Here is a 19,218-nt window from a genome sequence, read left to right on the forward strand (position 1 = left end):
TTAACGGGATCCGGCCGTTGCAACGGAAAGAGCCCGGAACGCGGGGTTGGACGACTATAATCGAATGTATATCGGCTACGGGCGTTGCCCTCCCTCCCCTTGTTATATTTAAGGGAAAAAACGTACAACAACAATGGTTTCCGACGGATTTAAGCCTTTTCGATAATTGGAAATTTCACGCAACCGAAAACGGGTGGACAAATAACGAAACGGCTATCGAATGGTTAAAAAAAGTGTTTATTCCGTATACCCAACCTTTAACCCCTGAAAAGCGGTTATTAGTTTTGGATGGCCATGGATCACATATAACGGACGAATTTATGCTTCTTTGCTTGCAAAACAATATTCAACTCCTATATTTACCCCCTCATTCGTCACACGTTCTCCAACCATTGGATCTATCGGTTTTTGGGCCGTTAAAAGAAGCTTATCGACGTCAACTTGGATTTGTTAGCCAATTTTGCTATTCAACAATTATTGGAAAACGAAATTTCCTACTTTGTTATCGAAAAGCCAGATTAAAAGCATTTATAGCAAAAACCATTCAATCTGGTTGGCGTACAACGGGGTTATGGCCGGTAAACTTGGTTAAACCACTTTTAAGCCCTTTTTTGTTAGAAAATAGCAATACCAACGTTATAAAAAATAAAAACAACGGTTTGCAAAGGGATAAAACACCGGAAAGCCCAGCCCAAAAAATTAACGACCCGTCTTTACTTATTTGGAAAACCCCTAAAACGACCCGAGATGTCCGATTTCAACTGCAAAAACTTTCCCAATCCAACAAAACCAACGCTACTTCACGTCTTTTATTTGCAAAAGTCCAAAAAAGCTTCGAAACTAAAAATACCCTTTTGGCTAGCGCCCAGCAAAAAATCAGCTTATTGGAAGCACAACTGGAGGCAATACGGCCGGTTAAAAGGAGGAGGGTGGTTCCGGATCCAAACGAGCTTTTGGTTAACAAACAAAACATTATTGGATTGCAGGAAAAGGATATAAAAAATTTGGAACCTTTAACTGATGAAAAAAAGGTTAATAAACCGGAGAAACGTGAAAACGATTGTATTTTTGTCCGTTAATAATTTTATATTTAAATCAGCTTATAAAAGTAGGCATTTCGTTGTTAGATTTTCAGGGTGCCGAACAGGGGGGGTGCCGAACAGGGGGTACGCAACGTTAATAAGGAACGACCATGCTTTAAAAAAGTGCTAAACAGGTGGTAGATCCATGGGCGAAATAATACCATAATACCTTTAAATTGCCGGGTTACCCTTGGAAAACTTTCTATTGTATGAATTATATATGCATTTTTGGACTGTACATTTTGGATTGTTTGTTTAATATAATTGGAGGATATTTTGTATTTTAAAAAGCAGTTCCTATCCGTCATTTGTTTTACGAATTAAAGGTAACGGTCGCAGAAAAAAAAGGCAAATATTAACGCGCCTTTACAAAATACCAAATACAAAATGTTAGTAAATATAAACCTCTATACGGGGCTGCAATAATAATACCATTTTGGCCTACGACGAGCAAATATTATATAATAACGCTATTTAATCTCGCGGAAACCAGCTTTTCGTGCTAAACTCTGTTAAAAGGGAGGATTACGGGTTTTCGTTTTTCCTTTATATTCTGTCGTTACGGCTTTCAAATTCGACCAAAACTGATTACAAAATTATTATTACTTTGGTAGTTTTACGCAGCAAAAATACACCTGCCTCGCTTTTTTTTTGCTAAAACTTTAATTGTTACCGTAACTGCGCATTTTTAAAAGTTTTTCGTTTTACAATTTCGGAAATATCGGCTAAGGATCCCGGAACGTTGTTGGAGCATGCCCTTTCGATTCCAGCATCGGAACCGACCTGACCGTGGAAATCGATCCGCGGTCTTTTCGCGTTTGGTAGGGAAGTATTGCCATATAAATTCTCGCGTTTCAAAATCTTATTTAAATATTCTGTATTATTTCTGGCTCCGGTATTTTATTTTTTAGCGTCCGGAATACCATGGTTAGGATTTTAACGGTCCTTGCGTTTAAATATAGGTATTGTATATTTTGTTTGGGCAAGGTATTTTATTTGGGTAAGAATAAAAAATGCCGTGGTTGATTATTACCAGGGCTTTAATCCGCATTTGAACAAGTTTTAATCAATTCCAAATCCGGGCCATGTATATTAGTGCGCGATATTGGACAATGGAGGTTTATTTAATATGGCGTACAAAAACGTAGCCCAAAACGGAAAACGTATTATTTGTAAGAATGTATATATGCATTGTAGAAGATATAGAGCCTCAAATTTGTCAATTGGCCGATATAATAATGGATGATTTTAGGAAATCCAATTTTAACGCCTAAACATATTAGGATATGTTTAGGTCCGTGGACCAATTAAGGTTATTTTCAAACAAATTTTTGCCTTGGTTGAGGACCTTTTTTGGCTCCTATTTAACAATCCTTTTTTCCCTTAAATTATAAAAATTAACAATTTTAACGCCATAGTAAAATAAATTTCCAAATTAACCCTTTTAGCTGTCTTTTTTTATATATTATATTGGCATATTATATTGGCAATCGCTCCCACTAAAAGCCGCCTCCCAGCAAAACAGCCGATTAATAAGAGAATAACCGAAATGGACACCTTGGGAAATATATACGATAGAAAAAACAAAAAATATGCAAAAATAGGCGCAAAATTAGGGACAAAGCAAAACCTAAACCAAATTAATTACAACCCATTTCCGACTATTAAAAAAAACCCAATATTTATTGGAGAAAAAGAAACCGGTATCGAACAGCCACCTCCAAACGAAAAACCATTGCGTATCTTTTCCGGATTTATTTCGGATAAGAATTTTAAGCCTTAGGGTAATGTAATGGGAGACGTGCTGGGTTTATTAAACGGAAAAATTGAAAATATTTTTACCTTTTACCGCAATGGGGTAACCACGTATCGAAACGAGCTCGAATTGGTGGGACAAGGGTAAAAAACATAAAAATACGAAACGCCATATAATTACAGCTAATAGGGTTATTTGGAAACTCATTAAGATCGCAACTTCCTCGGATAATGTAGACGCCATTAAGAGCATGGTTGAAAAATGGACGCGAACTACTATTTGTGGCCTTGTCAGGTGGCTTTTCGATAGTAAAGAAACAAATTCCTACGAAACGTAAATTATGGCTAACGGCTAATAACGGCTAATATCGCGCGTCAAAGTGCCAATTTATTTTGCCATTTTACGTCGATACTATTATTCGGTTTATTCAAATATTTAGGCCCCCGTTACCTTGGGGTACACCTTATTTCTTTACTAAACAATCGTCGCTTCGTTTTATGCTCCGCCTCAGGTCTCGCAAATAGCCCGCTGGATTATTTTCCTTACTAATACCGTTTATTTTTTATATTTTAACACCATTCGCACTACGTCTAACGCATAGATCCACCCAATCCCTTTAATAAGTTTATTTCTTAAATAGCAAAAAATAGCATGTTTCTTGCGAATCATTTATTTAAAAAGGAAATATATAAAGAAAAACGTATTTTGTCCGTAATGTAAAAAATGCGGTTACGGGGCGGAACAATTGTGGGCCTCGGGCCAAGTCCAAATTTGGATGAATTAAAAAAAAAGCTCCCAAATTTGGGAACATAGGACCGAATTTGGGATTATTTAAATTTAATACAAATCTGCAATTTTTTACCCCACAATTTTCAGGATTACATTCAGGTCGGGAAAGGACCGGTTGTTTAATCAATTTGCATATATTTGGCTGAGGGTTGTTTTAAACCAGCCTGGACGTATAACCTGCGCCGTTAATCCAATTCCGTGGCAATTTTATTACCGAAAATTTGGCCATTATAAAATTCCATAAAAAGCTCGCAGCGTTGATTTTTCTTTTGGAAGTTAACTGTTATTATAAACCACTATTCAACTCTATTTCGGTTTATAAACCGACCAACAGCAGCAATAATTTGCCCATTTACAAAAACCCCACCTATTACGTCGACGATCGCGTTAAGGACCTTATTAAACGTATAACCATCGAAAAAAAAGCCGGTTAGCTTTTCCAAACCATGATCTTCCAGGGACCGCGTGGGACTTTTGACAAAGGGGGCGAAAGGCGCAACAGCACGGAAAATATAATAGCCGAGAAGTTGATAACACATTTTAATATCGCAAACGAGATAATAGATGCAAAGAAGACAGCCCAATTCGTTAACCTTATTTAGCAACGCGTATTAAACACACGTCTTGGCATTCCGGTCACCATATCGTCGGATCTACGACACAGCTTTACAGACAACTTTGGCACAGGTATGCGGGCCGGCGCCTTTTTTCAATGGCCCGAATCGCTAGGACTCGCCGCGTTACGCGATCCACACCTAGTAAGACAATTTGCTAAAATTGCGCGCGAGGAATATCGGGCCGTCGGAATTCGGGCGGCTTTGCACCCCCAAATAAATGTCGCGACCGAGCCGAAATGGGTTTGTTAAAGCAATATTTGGGGCGAAAACGCCACTTTTACCGTTAAGCTTTTTGTCGAATATATTAAAAGCTTTTAAAACGGGTAGGTTGGACCCCATAATATTATAACCGTTACGAAGCATTTCCCTGGCGGCGGCCCGATAAAAAATAGCGAGGATTCCCATTTCGTATACGGCAAAAACCAAGTATATTCCGGTAACAATTTTAAATATTACTTTACACCTTTTAAAACTGCTATCGCAACGGGAGCCCGGTAAATTATACCGTATTATTTACGCCCGCTCGGTACCAAATACGACTTTATCGGCTTTTTTTTTAACAAACAAATTGTAATATACCTTTTGAGGGAAACGTTCGGCTTTAAAGGGATTATACTTTCCGATTGGGGTTTAATTACGGATATTATAATCCTTGGCCAGGATATGCCGGCCCGCGCGTGGGGCGTGGAACACCTGTCGGAATTTGATCGAGCCTTACGTATTTTCGACGCCGGTGTTAACCAGTTTAGCGGCGAGGCACGGCTTAAACTAATTGTATAGCTGGTTAAAAAGGGTAACGTTAACGAGAGTCGTATCGACGTTTCCGTCAAACGTTTTCTCCGCGAAAAGTTTCTTCTGGGCCTTTTTAAAAACCCTTTCGTCGACCCTAAGACCGCTCGGAGCATCGTGGGTAACGATTATTTCGTCCGTTTTAGCCAAGACGCGTAGCGTAAAGCCTATATTCTCCTTATTAATAAAAACGAATTGCTCCTTTTTAAAGGACCCAGGGTTAATATTTCGACAAAGTTCTATATCGAAGGTTTTAACGCTACTATCTTCGAAAATTGTAATTTTTTGGTTGTTAAAACCCCAGTAAAGGCCGATTACGCTTTTTTCCGCCTATAGGCGTTTTACGAACCTCGGCCGGGCGGTTTCGAATTCCGGTTCCATATTGGATCGCTCGAATTTAACGCGACAGAGAAGGCACGCCAAACTACCATCTACAAAACCGTCCCTACCGTCGTCGATATGATATTAGATAGGCCAGCCGTTATTCCTAAGGTTGTAAAAGGCGCCGCCGCCGTGTTTGGCAGCTTTGGAAACGGAACCGAGGCCTTTTTGGATGTAATTTTTGGTATTGCAGCCCCGGAAGGCAAACTGCCTTTTAATTTGCCTCGTTTGCAAAAGGCCGTTAAAAAGTTAATAGAAAACGTGCCGTTTGACATTAAAAACCCTGTATTTACGTTTAAACATGGGTTACGGTACGGCAAATACGCTATCTAACGGGGTTAAGTTTCAACGTTAAATGGGTTTAATATCCCAGTACGCGCCTCTTAAATCCCGTACAACGCTAACGTTGCTTTGACGAATCGGATACGGTCGTTTTGTTTTCTTTCTTTTTTCCAATAATATTATTATACTTTGGTGAAATTTGTCGCGGCCAAATTTAGTCATCAAACCGAAATTGAAAGAAAAATAGTTTTTATGGTTTTGCAGCATGCCTCGCAATTCGGCCCGCTATAGAAATTTCGAGTCGTTAATATATATCAACGCACCTTTCCCTTTATATAGCCATCCACCTCCCAGGCTATTTTTGATAATTTTTCGACTTTGAAGCTGCAATTTCAGCCCAGATGAGAAAAATACCTTGGAAGCTGATCTAAAATCCAAACCCCGCGGTATCCCATTGGGTGGTATATGGGTACCAGTATAATTTTGAATAAATAATTAATAATTAATGGTTCTAATTCCTTATGTAATGCCAAGCTCGATATTTTGGTGCTAAAATCGTAATAGAGGTTGGTGATGTAAAAGAAAATTGGTGGCTAGTTTATTATCGTGCCCCGCATTTCTGGTGATCGCACAGTGGAGTATTCCCAAAAAGTTGGACGTGATAACCACAGAGTTCGCCGCTTGCGGAAGGATGACACTTGTGACACGCTCCTGTCACAATATGTTTGGGTTCGTGAACGCGGGGACGGAATTTCAAATTTACTTTAAAGCCCCAATTTTGGGCCTTTTAATTACCGCGTCACCGTTTGCTACGATAATATATTGCATAAAATATTTATTAGGTCTTTTGGCCAACCTTGTTCCTTTTCGTATTTACTAATTCCGTCCAATATATATCCTCGCGTTCCGTACAATGTCTAAGGAAATAATCTATTTCCAGCCGCTGGGCCGGGAGTTAACCCTAATTAAGAAACAATTTAAGCTTTTCACCATTAACACTATCCCCAATTGCGTATACACCAATTACGCCATTTTCTTCCGTTTCCGGGATAAAGACAAAAGCCGGGCCGTGGAGCTGCTAAAATCTGGGCTAATGTATACCTTCGCTCAAGTTTAACATTTATGCGGAATAATTGAAAAGAATAAGCAGGGCCGGTATTTATTTGTTTAAAAACGAAAGTCAATAGTGCAGGTTGTCATTTATAATATGGATCCAAATGCCGGCATTCCAACTTTGGATAACATCGAAAAGGGCCATTTTGGAGGCGAAACTTTGAAAGATATCAGTTTTTGGAATAAGCCATTCTATCCAATTACTTTTTAACGTGTGGAAAAAAACTAATAACAATCAAAACAGGCATTCCAACAATAATATGGGGCGAGGGACCTAAGGCAAACCCAAACAGCAGCCCTACCGTATCCGCCTACCAAATTAACCGGTACACCGGTGGCTTAGTCTTGGTCGTCCAGGTTCATTATTACGCCTTAAATACGGTTGGGTTTAAAAACTATATTATACAACTGGCGGCCAATTATGCAGCCCTGGCCAATTCGACGCCCTTCCCGCCTTTCGACCCGGCAAACCTGGACGCATCGCGCTTGACCATTAAAATTCCGGTTAATAAGCTAATCGATGGCCCGCCTGTACCCCAAAGGAACCAAAATCACCGGAAGCAGTAGGCGGTGCTGCTCCACCTGCCCAAAAACAAAGCGGCCGAGCTAAAAAGGCTCGCCACGCCCCGGGGCGGCGATTGGGTGTCGACGTATAATACGTCGTATGCCTATCTCTGGCGTATCCTTAATAAAGTGAGGGCTACCTTGTATAACCCCTCGCGAGATATGGTTTTGTGGTGGGGCGAGGCCATTAACTTACAACCGCGGCTTTGCCGCCCACCCTTGCCCCAGGGATTAATGCGTAACGCGTTGGGCTGCGCTACTTCAGATACGAGCCCTGTCCCTCCATTAACGGTCGCCGAAATGGTGGACGAGGCGCCGCTAAGCAAGCTAACGTCCTATATCCGCGCGTTGACAAACAGCTGCGATAACGAACATATCGACAAACTGCTGAATAAGGTGGCGCCTGTTAGGGATAAGAGTACCATCAGCCTGCGATTAGACTCGTACCCGCCTATAAGCATGTTTGTAACTGATTACAGGCCTGCCGACGTTAGTAATTTTGATTTTGGGTTCGGGAAGCCGATTATTTATCGGCATTTGTTCGGCGGCTTTTCGACGGAGGGCGTTATTATTATATATCCGCCTATCAGGTCCACTAACCCCGACGAAGGGTACGTTTTTTCGGTGACCATAGAAAAAGAGCTTGTGGGTAAAATGATAGAAATGCGCGAATTTTGCGAATTTTTCGAATATCGCGGCGTTAACTAAATATGCCAAATGGCTTAATAAACATATAATTACCGCGCAAACTAGTCGACATTGATAAAGAGACCGAATTAGGTTTTGAATTTGTTTGGGCTTAGAGATACAAATAGCGGGACGAAATTGCAGGCAAATTCCAAAAATAAAACATAAGTTTAAAAAAAAAGACATCTGCTTTCGCATTAGTCAAGACATAATAAAATGGCAGTTTTTTAATTAATGGAAATAATATTAAAGGTAAAAATACCTGGAATACCATTTTTGTATTATTAACGTGCTTCCGGGTAGAATTTTATTCCGAGCTTAGGGGATTTGTAAACGCTATGCACCTCTAAACCTCAATTCGACGTACGCCTCTTTGTTTTTGCTAAAGGTTTCCATTAATATTTGCCCAAAAATTGGACACTGGTCCGTCGTATGGCTTATCACCTTATCGTTTAATACGACCGGGTTTGGTCCCCAAATGTTAACCGTTTTTCTGTCCACCAAGGGCATAAAGGAGCCCGTTTTAGGGAGCATATCTCCTCGACCGAATTAAGGTCGCATCGATCGCAGGTCACGCTAAACCGAGCCCCACTTTTATAATCCAATCGTATTTATCATAAAGTTTGAGCTTTAGTTGTTTTACGTACGTGCGATTACACGCCCGTAAATAAAACATGTTATTTTAGCAAGTCCGTAAAACCAAAGGTGCTATATCTAGGGCTAAAATCTACCAATAAATCTGCAGGTATTTTTATTTATGGTAATGGCTTTGCTGATTTCCGGCGCCATTATTTTAACGCCGTGTGGAAGCCCCGAATAATGGTGGAACTCGACATTAACGCCGGCGGTGGCCAACGCGGCTACAAATTTGGTAATCTCTTCGCGGAACAAATCCAGTCCCCCGACGTCCATAAATGTAGGCGGGAGGCCCCGCAGCTTATCCGGCCCAGCCCGCGTTGGCGCCGCGTATACAGAAATAATATCGTTCGTTTTTTCCGCTTTTGCCTTGCCGCCTACGTACGCTATCCACGCAATTTTATTAATTACGCAGTTCCAAATATGGTAGAAATATTCCGGGTTTTCGATCGACCCGAACGTACGGTCGTCTAATATAGGGTACCGTAACGCCAAGCCGGCCGGCAGCGGAAACTTTTCTGAACTGGTGAGGCTTTTGTCGTAAGCCATTAGGGCCGTCCCGGTGGCGATTCCACCGCCAGCGTTCACACTAAAAAGAACCACCCGTTCCGCATTAATACCGAGCCCCGCGGCATACGTCTACACCCACCTTAGCGTGGCATAAACGTCCTCCACGGCCGCCGGTACTGGGTGTTCCGGTACGAGGCGGTAATTTGGCATGAATATATAGTTATATATTTGGATTGCCATATTGGCGGTAAAATCAATATTGCTATCCGCCTTTCCCATAATAAAACCGCCGCCAAAACAGAATATAACTGCACGATCCGGTGGCGCATTTATTTTTACAGGTAAATCGGGGATAAAATGCATAACTTTTATTTGGGTGCCGTCGGCGGATTTGACGTTGTGGGAGGGTCGTTAAATGGAGACTGGCAGATGGGGAAGGCCGAATATGTCCGGGTAATGGGATGCGAATGCGTTACGGATAGCAGGTATATCGCTAAATGTATCCATATTTGGAACTCCCTCCCAAATAAGCCTTAGTTTAGGGTCTAGCCTGGGAATGGGTATTCGCGAAACCATTTCCGGTTATAAAATGTTTAAAACTTTTTTTGTTTTACGGTTTAAATTACAGGCGGTATTATCTGTTAAAACTAGAATATATAACAGCGGACTCGCTAGCCTTTATATTTTTTCGGCCATTGGTGTCGATAAGCCAATATAGGTCTCTGAAAGTCTGTTTTGTTTGGAATATAATTTTAGTCTTCGAAACGTCCCAGTTTTGGGATGTGCTTAATGCAAGGAAGCACATTATTATCCACGGAAAAAAACCGTTAGCGCAATCGAAAAGTCCCAATTCTGGCTGCAAAACTTCCAATGAAATTTGAAAAGTTGGTAATGTATTGTGTTGCTTTTTAATCAAATCGGTCGATTGCGTTACTTTAATACTGTCCAATTTACTATTAAGGATTTTCAAATTCGTCGATATTTAAAGTCCCGTATAATATCGCAGAATATTTCGCCTTTCCTTACATGGCTCCTCCCTGTTCGGAATTCTAACGCCTTATCTAAACATCCGTCAATTACGATAAAACCAATAAATATACGGAAATTATAAAGGGGCGGATTGAAATATGTATCAAATATTCAACACAACGCGGCTAAGTTGGATGCTTTTCCTATAATTATACGCAAAATACAGCGAGGAAAAGAAGACCCGGAATTCGTAGTTTTTTATCCAATTTAAAACGTAATATACCTTTTTGGCTCGAAACTAACGTCCTATTTTCAAGGGATTTTCCCTTCTAATATATGTATCGTTTTCTTTGGGTACGGTTACCCGCGCCCCCAGCAAAATGTGTGGTCGCGAAATAATAAACCATCTATACATTAGGTTGTGGATAAAGCCTAAATGGTAACTACTTGGCGCGTTAAATTTCCCGTACGATTTGTATTTTTTTCGGCTGGGAGAAATGACAGGCTTTAGCGGTGGTAAGAATTACTGACTCAGTCGAGTCATATTTCATAATTTTGGCCGTATCGTCCGTAGAATTCCCGTTCTTCCTACCGCAGCGTCCACTAATCCAACTGTAATATGAAAGCAATTTTATTTTGTGGACCATTGAAAAGAAAAGGAAGCGAACAAACAAAAACCGCTTAATAGGACTAAAGAAAGTTTTAAAATTAAATATGGGCTTTTTTAGCCCGAAATATAACCATTACTTTCCCCAAATAAGTTTTTACCATTTATCCCAAATTCGGGGTTTTACCGTAGTAAACATTAGTTTGCAGCTGGTACAAAACTGTGCTATGCCTAATAAATCCAATAAAGGTTTGATTTACAGCTTTAGACAAATCTTGGGACCTCCTCTAAGGCATGCACTGACTCTAACGGACTAAATGTTTAGTAAGAATAACCCTAATCTGGGATTGGATCTGTATTTTATGACTGGAGATCCGAGACGGGTCTTAGTAAGATTGTATATAAATATTCGGGCGTCCCAGTGACCCGAAATGATGATTTGAAAGGGTAAACAACATATTCTAGCTAAATTATAATCTACACTATATTTTTATTGGGTGCAAAACGTCGCAAAAAGCTCAAGGTCTTAAAGCGAATAAGCAAAGATACAACCAAAAAAAAACATTATAACGAACTGCTTAGCAAACTTATTGAAAAATTGCTAAATTTAAATGAAAAGGACGCGATCATAATCGACGCTCAAAAGCTTTTAGACGAGGAAGTTCAAGACCCGGAAGACGAAAACCAAAGTTCCGAGACCGCGTTTAAAAACAAAATAGCGATCGTGTAGGAGCGTCGGGACTGGGTTAAAGATTTGAAGGGACGGACCACTAATGCCACAAAAAAGGATTGGTGCGATTATATATTAGCCAAAACTAATAAGGAGCTATTTGAAAAAAATAAGTCTTGTTTTAAGGAACGCAACCTTCGAAATGGGGCGGAAGAACAAGGCCCGAATAACAAAAATCAAAATTCTAAACAAGGCCAGGATACGAGAGGAAATAACAATAAACAACCAAACAACAATATAAGCGTTAGAACCGGATTTAATCGTGGCCAACCCGGGTATATTAATGTTACGACCAGATAGTTGGGCCGGTACCAGAGAGGCCAGGTGGGGTCACACCCCTCCTGACGACACTCGCCCAGAAGAAATACCGACCGGCAGAACAACGATTACCTAAGGGCAAGGCCACGAGATCTCACGTGACCTCACGTGACGGCCAAGGGAATGGATCTCTATGATCTGTAGAATCTCAGTTGAGAATCACAGATCAAACAGATCAAGAGAGATCACACTTGGAACATAGTCTATATAAGTCACGCTCATTACCATGTAGATAGATTCGATTCTAGGATTGCTTAGCAGCAATCAAACTCTAGTTAACCTCAATACTTACTTGAGAACGATCATAACTTCACCCCCAGTCATTGAGAACCCCAGTTACCCAGTCAAACGCTCAGTTGCTTCAACCCACTGTACTTTACCATAAGAACAGGTTACCCCGATACCTTGATCGTAACAATTAAGAACGAACTTTCGCCCAGTGGAAAAAAAGGAAATGGCTTAAAATAAACAACCTTTAATAACGATAACAAACTATTGGTTCCCTTTCCCGGAAACGTTGCGGATAAAAAAGTTAAAATTATAGGGTAGTTCGGTGGCCGGGGTGCTAAATATATCAACATATATGGCAATAAAAACGCACCGAAATATCGTATTAAGGAATATTATTATCTTTTTAAATACGAGGATAAAAAATATACAATATATTAAAAATAAAATATTTTTTACCGGAAAAATAAATATAAAGAAAGTATGGAAAACGGTAAATATAAATATACCGGACGTAATATGTTTAGGATTTTCGGGGTTATTTGGACATTTAATTTCCCGGACGAATTGGAAATAATTAACCCGCAGCGGAAAAAAAAATTTAATACGAAATAAAATATTATTTATATTTTCGTTAAATGGAAAATTAATGGGAAAAAAATAAAATTTTGGGAAACGCGAATTTGTATTCGACGATTATAGAAAAGGAAAAAAATAGCGGATTAGGCTATTTACAATACGGCGTTTAAAGCCGAAAATAAATATAAAATAAAAAACGGCTTGGGGCATTTTAATAACCGGTCGCCGTTTATCGGCCTTATTTACGATATAATTAAATAAAAGCGGGTAAAATCCTTAAATCCGGTTTTACCAGTTTAGGAACGCGTTAAAATAGTAAATTAGACGGCCAATCCTATTCCAGTAAATGTTTCGATCGTCCGACTTTTTGCAATATTTTAGGTTTCCGGAAATATAATTGCGAAACCCACGGTATTTATATATTTAATCGCATTGGCCCCTTCCAGTTAAATATCCATTTAAATAATTAATTTCAATTTTGCAAAATTAATTCCCATATTTAACCAGTTTTTTAATTTTATATAATCCGTTTAGGCCTTTACCCCGGCTGCGTTACCTATATAAATCGTACTTTTTATTTATTTATTGGTTTTAACACTTTTTAAACTCCCTAATATTTGGTAATTTGTTTAATATTTAATTATTTTATATAACCAGCCCTTTTTAATTATTTCGTTTTATATTAGTATTAAATAAAATTAATAGCCATATAAATTATTTAAATTCGTAAAAAAAAAAAATAAAAACTTTTACCCTTTTCCAAAATATAGTATTATTTTATTAAAAACGATGGGGAACAAATATTAAAATTATTAAGATTGCCGATGTTTGTAATTAAACCCCGTAGCGAATTTATTTCCGCCACCAAAATTTTTAAAAATTTCTGGATATTTTTTATATTTTTTTTTAAATTAAAGATTAAATCGTTAATTTTTTTAATTTTTTGCCGGTAATCCGAACAATAATTTCTTATATAAATCGGACCCGAAAGAAAATATAATAATATTTTATTTTCGGAAAAAATATCTTTATTAAAAATAATAAAATCGATTAAATTCCCGGTGCTGTCGGAATTAACGGAGCTAATTTCTTTAATTAATTAATTAGTAAATCTTTGCCCTATAATTAATATACGGTCGTTTTTAACACCCTATCGCTTACTACTAAATAATTTGCTGGAACGCATATTTGTTAATATTAAATAAAAATAGTGTAACTGGTAGGGTAATATAGTTGGTAAATTTAAACGCGTTAACGTTAAATACGTTATAATCCTTTTACCAAATATTAAAATCGGCGGGTTATTTTGCTATATAATACCCAACGTACCTTTAGTTTGCGGCGCAGCTACTAAGGCCTATTTTGGGGCCGTCGGCCAAAATTGCCTTAATTAAAAATGGGTATATACAGTAATTGGATAAGGCCTTGGCCCAATCCCGGTTTTTACGTTTTTACCAGGTTTTCGTTTTTCGAACCCTAAATTCGAATCCCCTATTTTTTGGCGGTCCAAAAGTTGGCTATTACGTTTATAACGATATTGGATAGTTTTTAAACCAATTTACGCCATTAAAATGTCGCCATATTAGTAGAGCTATTTTGTGGAAACGCCTATATTATAATATGCCCCAATTTGGTATAATTAAATATAACTTTTATATAACCAAACCGATATAATATTTGTATTGTAATTTTAACCTGGAAACAAATATAACCTATAAATTTTTTTCCTTTAAATAACATTTTTATTACGAATCTTCCTATTACACAGAAAAAATAATTTATATACCTATTTTCCCGCCTTTTTTTACCAATAATGCCGGTAATAAAAAACCAATTTCCAAAAATTCCTATGGTTTTCGCCATTATTATAGCCGTTATCGCCATTGGTAACGGCGTATTTATACCTATTAAAGTTTTGGCTATCCGTAACGGCCCCGAATTTAATATTATACGCGCGGCGGTTTACGTAAAACTTTTCCTAACAATTATCGAAATATATATAATTTTTGCTATTATTATATTATTAATAATTTTAACGGTTATATATATATTAATTTCGTATATCGTACGTTTTTATTCGTAATTTTTCGGGTTAAACCCCGAAACGTCGTAAATTATGGCCAATACATTTTTTAAGGCCATATTAAAGGATTTTTTAATTCGTATATATATTTTTTTATAATAATTAATATAAAATTTAAAATAATATATTTAATTGTAAAACCGGTACGGGTAAATAAGATATTAATTGGGCTATAAATATATTATAGTTTATAAGATTTTTACCGCCTTTTATATTTAAAACGGGTATATTTACCCCAAATTGTCCGTTTTATTAAAGATCCTATTATTATTTTGTAAATTTATCCAAAAATTGGGTTTTATTTTTGCCAAATTTTACCGTTTTAAGGTAATATTATTAAATAAATACGTAGCCCGACGGCTGGATAACGGTTTTATTACTATAACCGAAAAATAGGCATTTACCGAGGCAAATAAGGAAAAAAACAGGTATATTTTTTTGGAAACGCTGGCCGAAAATTTCCCCGATACTGTCGAATTTCGGTACCAAATTTTAGGCGTACTATTCGCCGGCCGCGATACTACGGCTTCGTTTATTAATTGGGTATTTTACAACCTTACGCGCGACCCGGCCCGGTATTTAAAATTAAAGGCAAAAGGTACGGGGGGGAATTTATACCGGTAAATTTGCTTTTTATTTTTATATTTTTTTTCGTTTTTATTTCGCGTTTATAAATAATAATTTAATACGTTTTTGCCCCGTTTGTTTAATTTGGTGGAAAATTTCGAATTTGCCCCGGCTAATAGTCGGCATTAACCAAAACTGCGTACGTAATTATAAGGTTATTACAACGATTTGACCGGATAAAAAGCTGGAATTTAAAGCAAAATATAACGGCTATAATATATTTTGGAACGGGGGTTAAAGTTAAATTATATACGGGAAATGCCTGGGAATAGGTTTTTAAGGTTTAGCGCCATTATTCCGTTTATCAATTTTAAAACTTTATTTACAAACCAAAAAAAGGAAAATTTTGGAATATATTTAATATTGTAATTGTTTATAACGGGTAAGTTTTATTACCATAAAATCGGGTTTTAAAATTTTTGGAATTAGTTATCCAAAAACCCTATTATAGCGATATAGCTTCTGTTATTTGGATATATTAAACCATATTATTTAAACGTTTAAAATTTAAAAGTTTTTAGTAGGTTGTAAATAATTAAAATTGTCGATTGTTCGGTAAAATTAACGGTTTTTTAAGGCGGATATATTTGTTTAAAATTTAAAGCGTGGTATTAACGGCTAATATAAAAAACCGTTTTACCAAAATATCGTGCCGAATTTGCTAGATCGCCTTAAATTGCAAATTTCTTTACAATTATTATTTTTTTTAACGTTTACCTTTAAATTTAACAAACGAATGGCCATAGCGGTTATTATTATTACGGTTTATCCGGGAAGACGAAAAGGACGAAATGCCTTCTTTAGGCTATCCAAAACAATATGTTAAACGGGTTTTTAAATTGTAATTATTTTGTAAATTTGAAATTTAAAATATTGGGCAATATAAAGTTTTTACCGGAAAGTTTTAGTAAATTATACCGATAGCGGAAACTTAAAATAAGATTTGGTCCTATCCAAATAAACTTCCGCCAAATCCGCCGTAATCCCGGCCATTTAATCCGTTCGAAGATATCTTTTATCGTATATAATTTGTAATAATTATTTGGTATAATTTAAATGGTAAATAAATTTGGGTTTAAAGGTAATTAAAAAATTGGGCAGAACGTGAAATAATATAGGAATTTTCGCGTAATATAGCAAAAAATATAATTTTGGGGACCAAATATACGAGCGGGTTTTTTAACTGCAATTATCGCCTCGCTTATATTTATAAAAAACGGGTAAATTTTGGAATTAAACTATAATACCCGTTATACGTTACATTTTATAAAACTAGTAATAAAAATAAACGTTATAACGTTATTTACCGTAATTTATTAAAATACTAAAATACGGCTATTGCCCTTTGTTTAAATGCCTGCAAATTGCAATTAGGCGAACTTTATTTAACCCCTTTCCGACTGGAAATTATCCGCACGTTAACCGGCGGGATATTTTTCTATCTTTATTAACATCTATAATTACGGCGCAAATAACGTATTCCATATTAATAATATTTATACAAAAATTAAAGCCTACAATTAAATTTAAATAAAAAATATTAATCGTATAAAAACCAAAGTTAAAATACCAACAAAATTTATTTGCCTTCCGTCCATATTTCGGATATATTTTTACAATTTATTTAAATAATATATTATTAGGTTTGGTAATTTATTTCCTATTTTCGTTCTTTTATAACCCGTATTAATAATATTATAAAATACGAAAAACCTTGTTACAAACGAAAATAATATTTAAACGGGGCTTTGGTAACGGCGGTTTAGGTACCCTGGTCGTATCGTACGCGTCGCGTATTAAATTCGGTTGGATAATTTATATAATTATTTTGGAAAAATAGCACGCATATATTAGTATAATTAATAAAAAAATTAGGCTTTATTTTTAAATCCTAAAGGCAGGTTTAAATTAAAATTTACCGTTTTTTTTGGCAGTTTTCCCTAATTCGAAAAATTTAAGATATCCGGTTTTCGTATAAAGGTATTAAACGAAGGTAAAGGATAAAATAGGAGGGCAAAAGTTTAAAACGAGATTTTAGGATAAATAATCCCGATAAATGGGAGACGTATAAAATTTATACAATTAAAAAATGCGATATATAGAAAAAAAGCGGACAATTCCGGATTTTACCGTAATAAAATCTCGCTGGGCATTTTAACGTATTGTAAGGTTCGTTTTAAAGGTTTTAAAGGTTTAATACGTAATTGTTATATTTATTTCGTAATAAAAGAAAATTTTAATTGGGAATTTAAAATTAAATAAAAATGGTAGCAAAATCGTTTTTGGTTATATATTATATTTATTAACGAATAATATTTTTATTATAAACGCCTTCCGGGCCCAGGCTACGATTTTAAAAAATAAGCGAAAAAAATCATTCGGGAATAAATGCTAAGCGACCCTATTAGGTTAAAATATATAGGAATTAAGGAAAAATTTGGCAATATCGAACGATATAGTAAAACCATTCCAACGTAGGCATTTAAATTTTTTAAGAATTTCTATTATTTTCGAACTTTTTTTATATATTCATAATTTACGTTTAAAACCGGGTTGGTAAACCGTAAATTTTTTAGGAAAAACTTTTTTAGCAGGTATTATAGATAGTACTTTTATTTTTTTTATAATAGTTATTGGTGTATAAAAGGGTGGGAAAATGGGCATATAATTGGCTTGGTTATTTTTATATATTTTGTTCGAATTTATTATCGAACCCTTTATATTCGACGAACGTTTATCTTACGAAATGGCACATTTAAAAAGGATTTAAAATGGACCGACGAAGGGTAATTATGGTTTTAAAATAAGTAATTCAATTTGTCGTTAAAGGGTCGTTATTATATATTATACCGGGCTGGACTATTTTTTACCTTAATATTATAATATCGGAAATAATTGTACACCATTATTGGATAAAATAAATTTCCCAGGATTTCGGTTAATAATAATATTATTATATTATAACTATATATATATTTAATTTTAGGGGAGCTAATATCCGGATTGTATTTTTTATTTTTATTTGATTAATTAGGGCGTATATTAATATTAAACTTTAAAATACATTTTCCATTATTTACAAGTGGCAATATAGCAATTTTAGCGAACGGGTATTCGCAGTTTTATCGTTCCGGCTGAATTTAATACGTATCGTATTGCTATATAAATTACCGTCGGCTTTGCTTAACCTATAACGCCCGATAAATAAAGGCCTTTGGCAATTGTTATTTTATTTGCCGTTAACGTAATTGATTATTCCGGTTATATAACGGGATAACGGTGCGTTTTTTAATACCGAAACGCACAAATTTCGGTTTTCCCGCAAAATTAACAAAATGGCTGGAAAAGGTTTTTAAATTGGCCTAAATAGGTTTTAAAACTACAAAAATAAAAACGAAATGTTTAATTTTATCGGGGATTTTTTGAAAGAGGATTTACCCAACGTTTCCTTTTTTAAAATACCTGGAAAAAATCCGAAAATTTCCAAAAAGAATTGGGTATAAAAATTCCCTAAAGTAAAAATAGGATTTCGAAACGCAATTTTAAGCTATATCGAAGAACGGCCCGGGTAAAAATATGGTTATTTTTAAAATCTAGCAAAAAATCGTATAAAACGATTTACATTTAATACGAACGTATTTTATAAATTTATCGAATAAAAAGCAAACGTTACCCGAAATTTTTAAAAATATTTATCTTTTTTATGTCGTTAGGTTTGGGACGGGTTTAACGTATTCGAACGTTCGTAATTAGGATTATTAGGGGCTATTATTAATTCCAAAACCATCGACTATTATTTTTCGTTAATAATCGAAAATTATAAATATTATTTGTACGCGGGCGAATTAAAATTATGGGGTATTATTTAAAA

The 19,218-nt window shown here is 36.1% G+C and overlaps 4 protein-coding genes across 4 annotated transcripts; 3 read left to right on the forward strand and 1 right to left on the reverse strand.

The window, feature by feature from the left end:
- Positions 1-2,631: 2,631 nt before the first annotated feature.
- PgNI_12096 (uncharacterized protein) lies at positions 2,632-2,865 on the forward strand (the record flags this gene model as incomplete). The annotated part of the gene is made up of 1 exon (XM_031132051.1): positions 2,632-2,865. One exon carries the CDS (start codon positions 2,632-2,634, stop codon positions 2,863-2,865), a length of 234 nt encoding a protein of 77 aa, XP_030977129.1.
- A 2,627-nt stretch (positions 2,866-5,492) lies between these two features.
- PgNI_12097 (uncharacterized protein) lies at positions 5,493-5,747 on the forward strand (the record flags this gene model as incomplete). Its single annotated transcript, XM_031132052.1, has 1 exon — positions 5,493-5,747. One exon carries the CDS (start codon positions 5,493-5,495, stop codon positions 5,745-5,747), a length of 255 nt encoding a protein of 84 aa, XP_030977128.1.
- An 862-nt stretch (positions 5,748-6,609) lies between these two features.
- On the forward strand, positions 6,610-8,081 carry PgNI_12098 (uncharacterized protein; the record flags this gene model as incomplete). Its single annotated transcript, XM_031132053.1, has 4 exons — positions 6,610-6,807; positions 6,877-6,982; positions 7,054-7,313; positions 7,377-8,081. The coding sequence occupies 4 exons, from the start codon at positions 6,610-6,612 to the stop codon at positions 8,079-8,081; spliced, it is 1,269 nt and encodes a 422-aa protein (XP_030977108.1).
- A 687-nt stretch (positions 8,082-8,768) lies between these two features.
- PgNI_12099 (uncharacterized protein) lies at positions 8,769-9,446 on the reverse strand (the record flags this gene model as incomplete). The annotated part of the gene is made up of 4 exons (XM_031132054.1): positions 8,769-8,774; positions 8,859-9,082; positions 9,161-9,285; positions 9,346-9,446. The coding sequence occupies 4 exons, from the start codon at positions 9,444-9,446 to the stop codon at positions 8,769-8,771; spliced, it is 456 nt and encodes a 151-aa protein (XP_030977107.1).
- Between the last annotated feature and the right edge of the window lie 9,772 nt (positions 9,447-19,218).

Source organism: Pyricularia grisea (genome assembly GCF_004355905.1).
Source record: "Pyricularia grisea strain NI907 chromosome Unknown Pyricularia_grisea_NI907_Scaffold_8, whole genome shotgun sequence".
NCBI lineage: Eukaryota > Fungi > Ascomycota > Sordariomycetes > Magnaporthales > Pyriculariaceae > Pyricularia > Pyricularia grisea.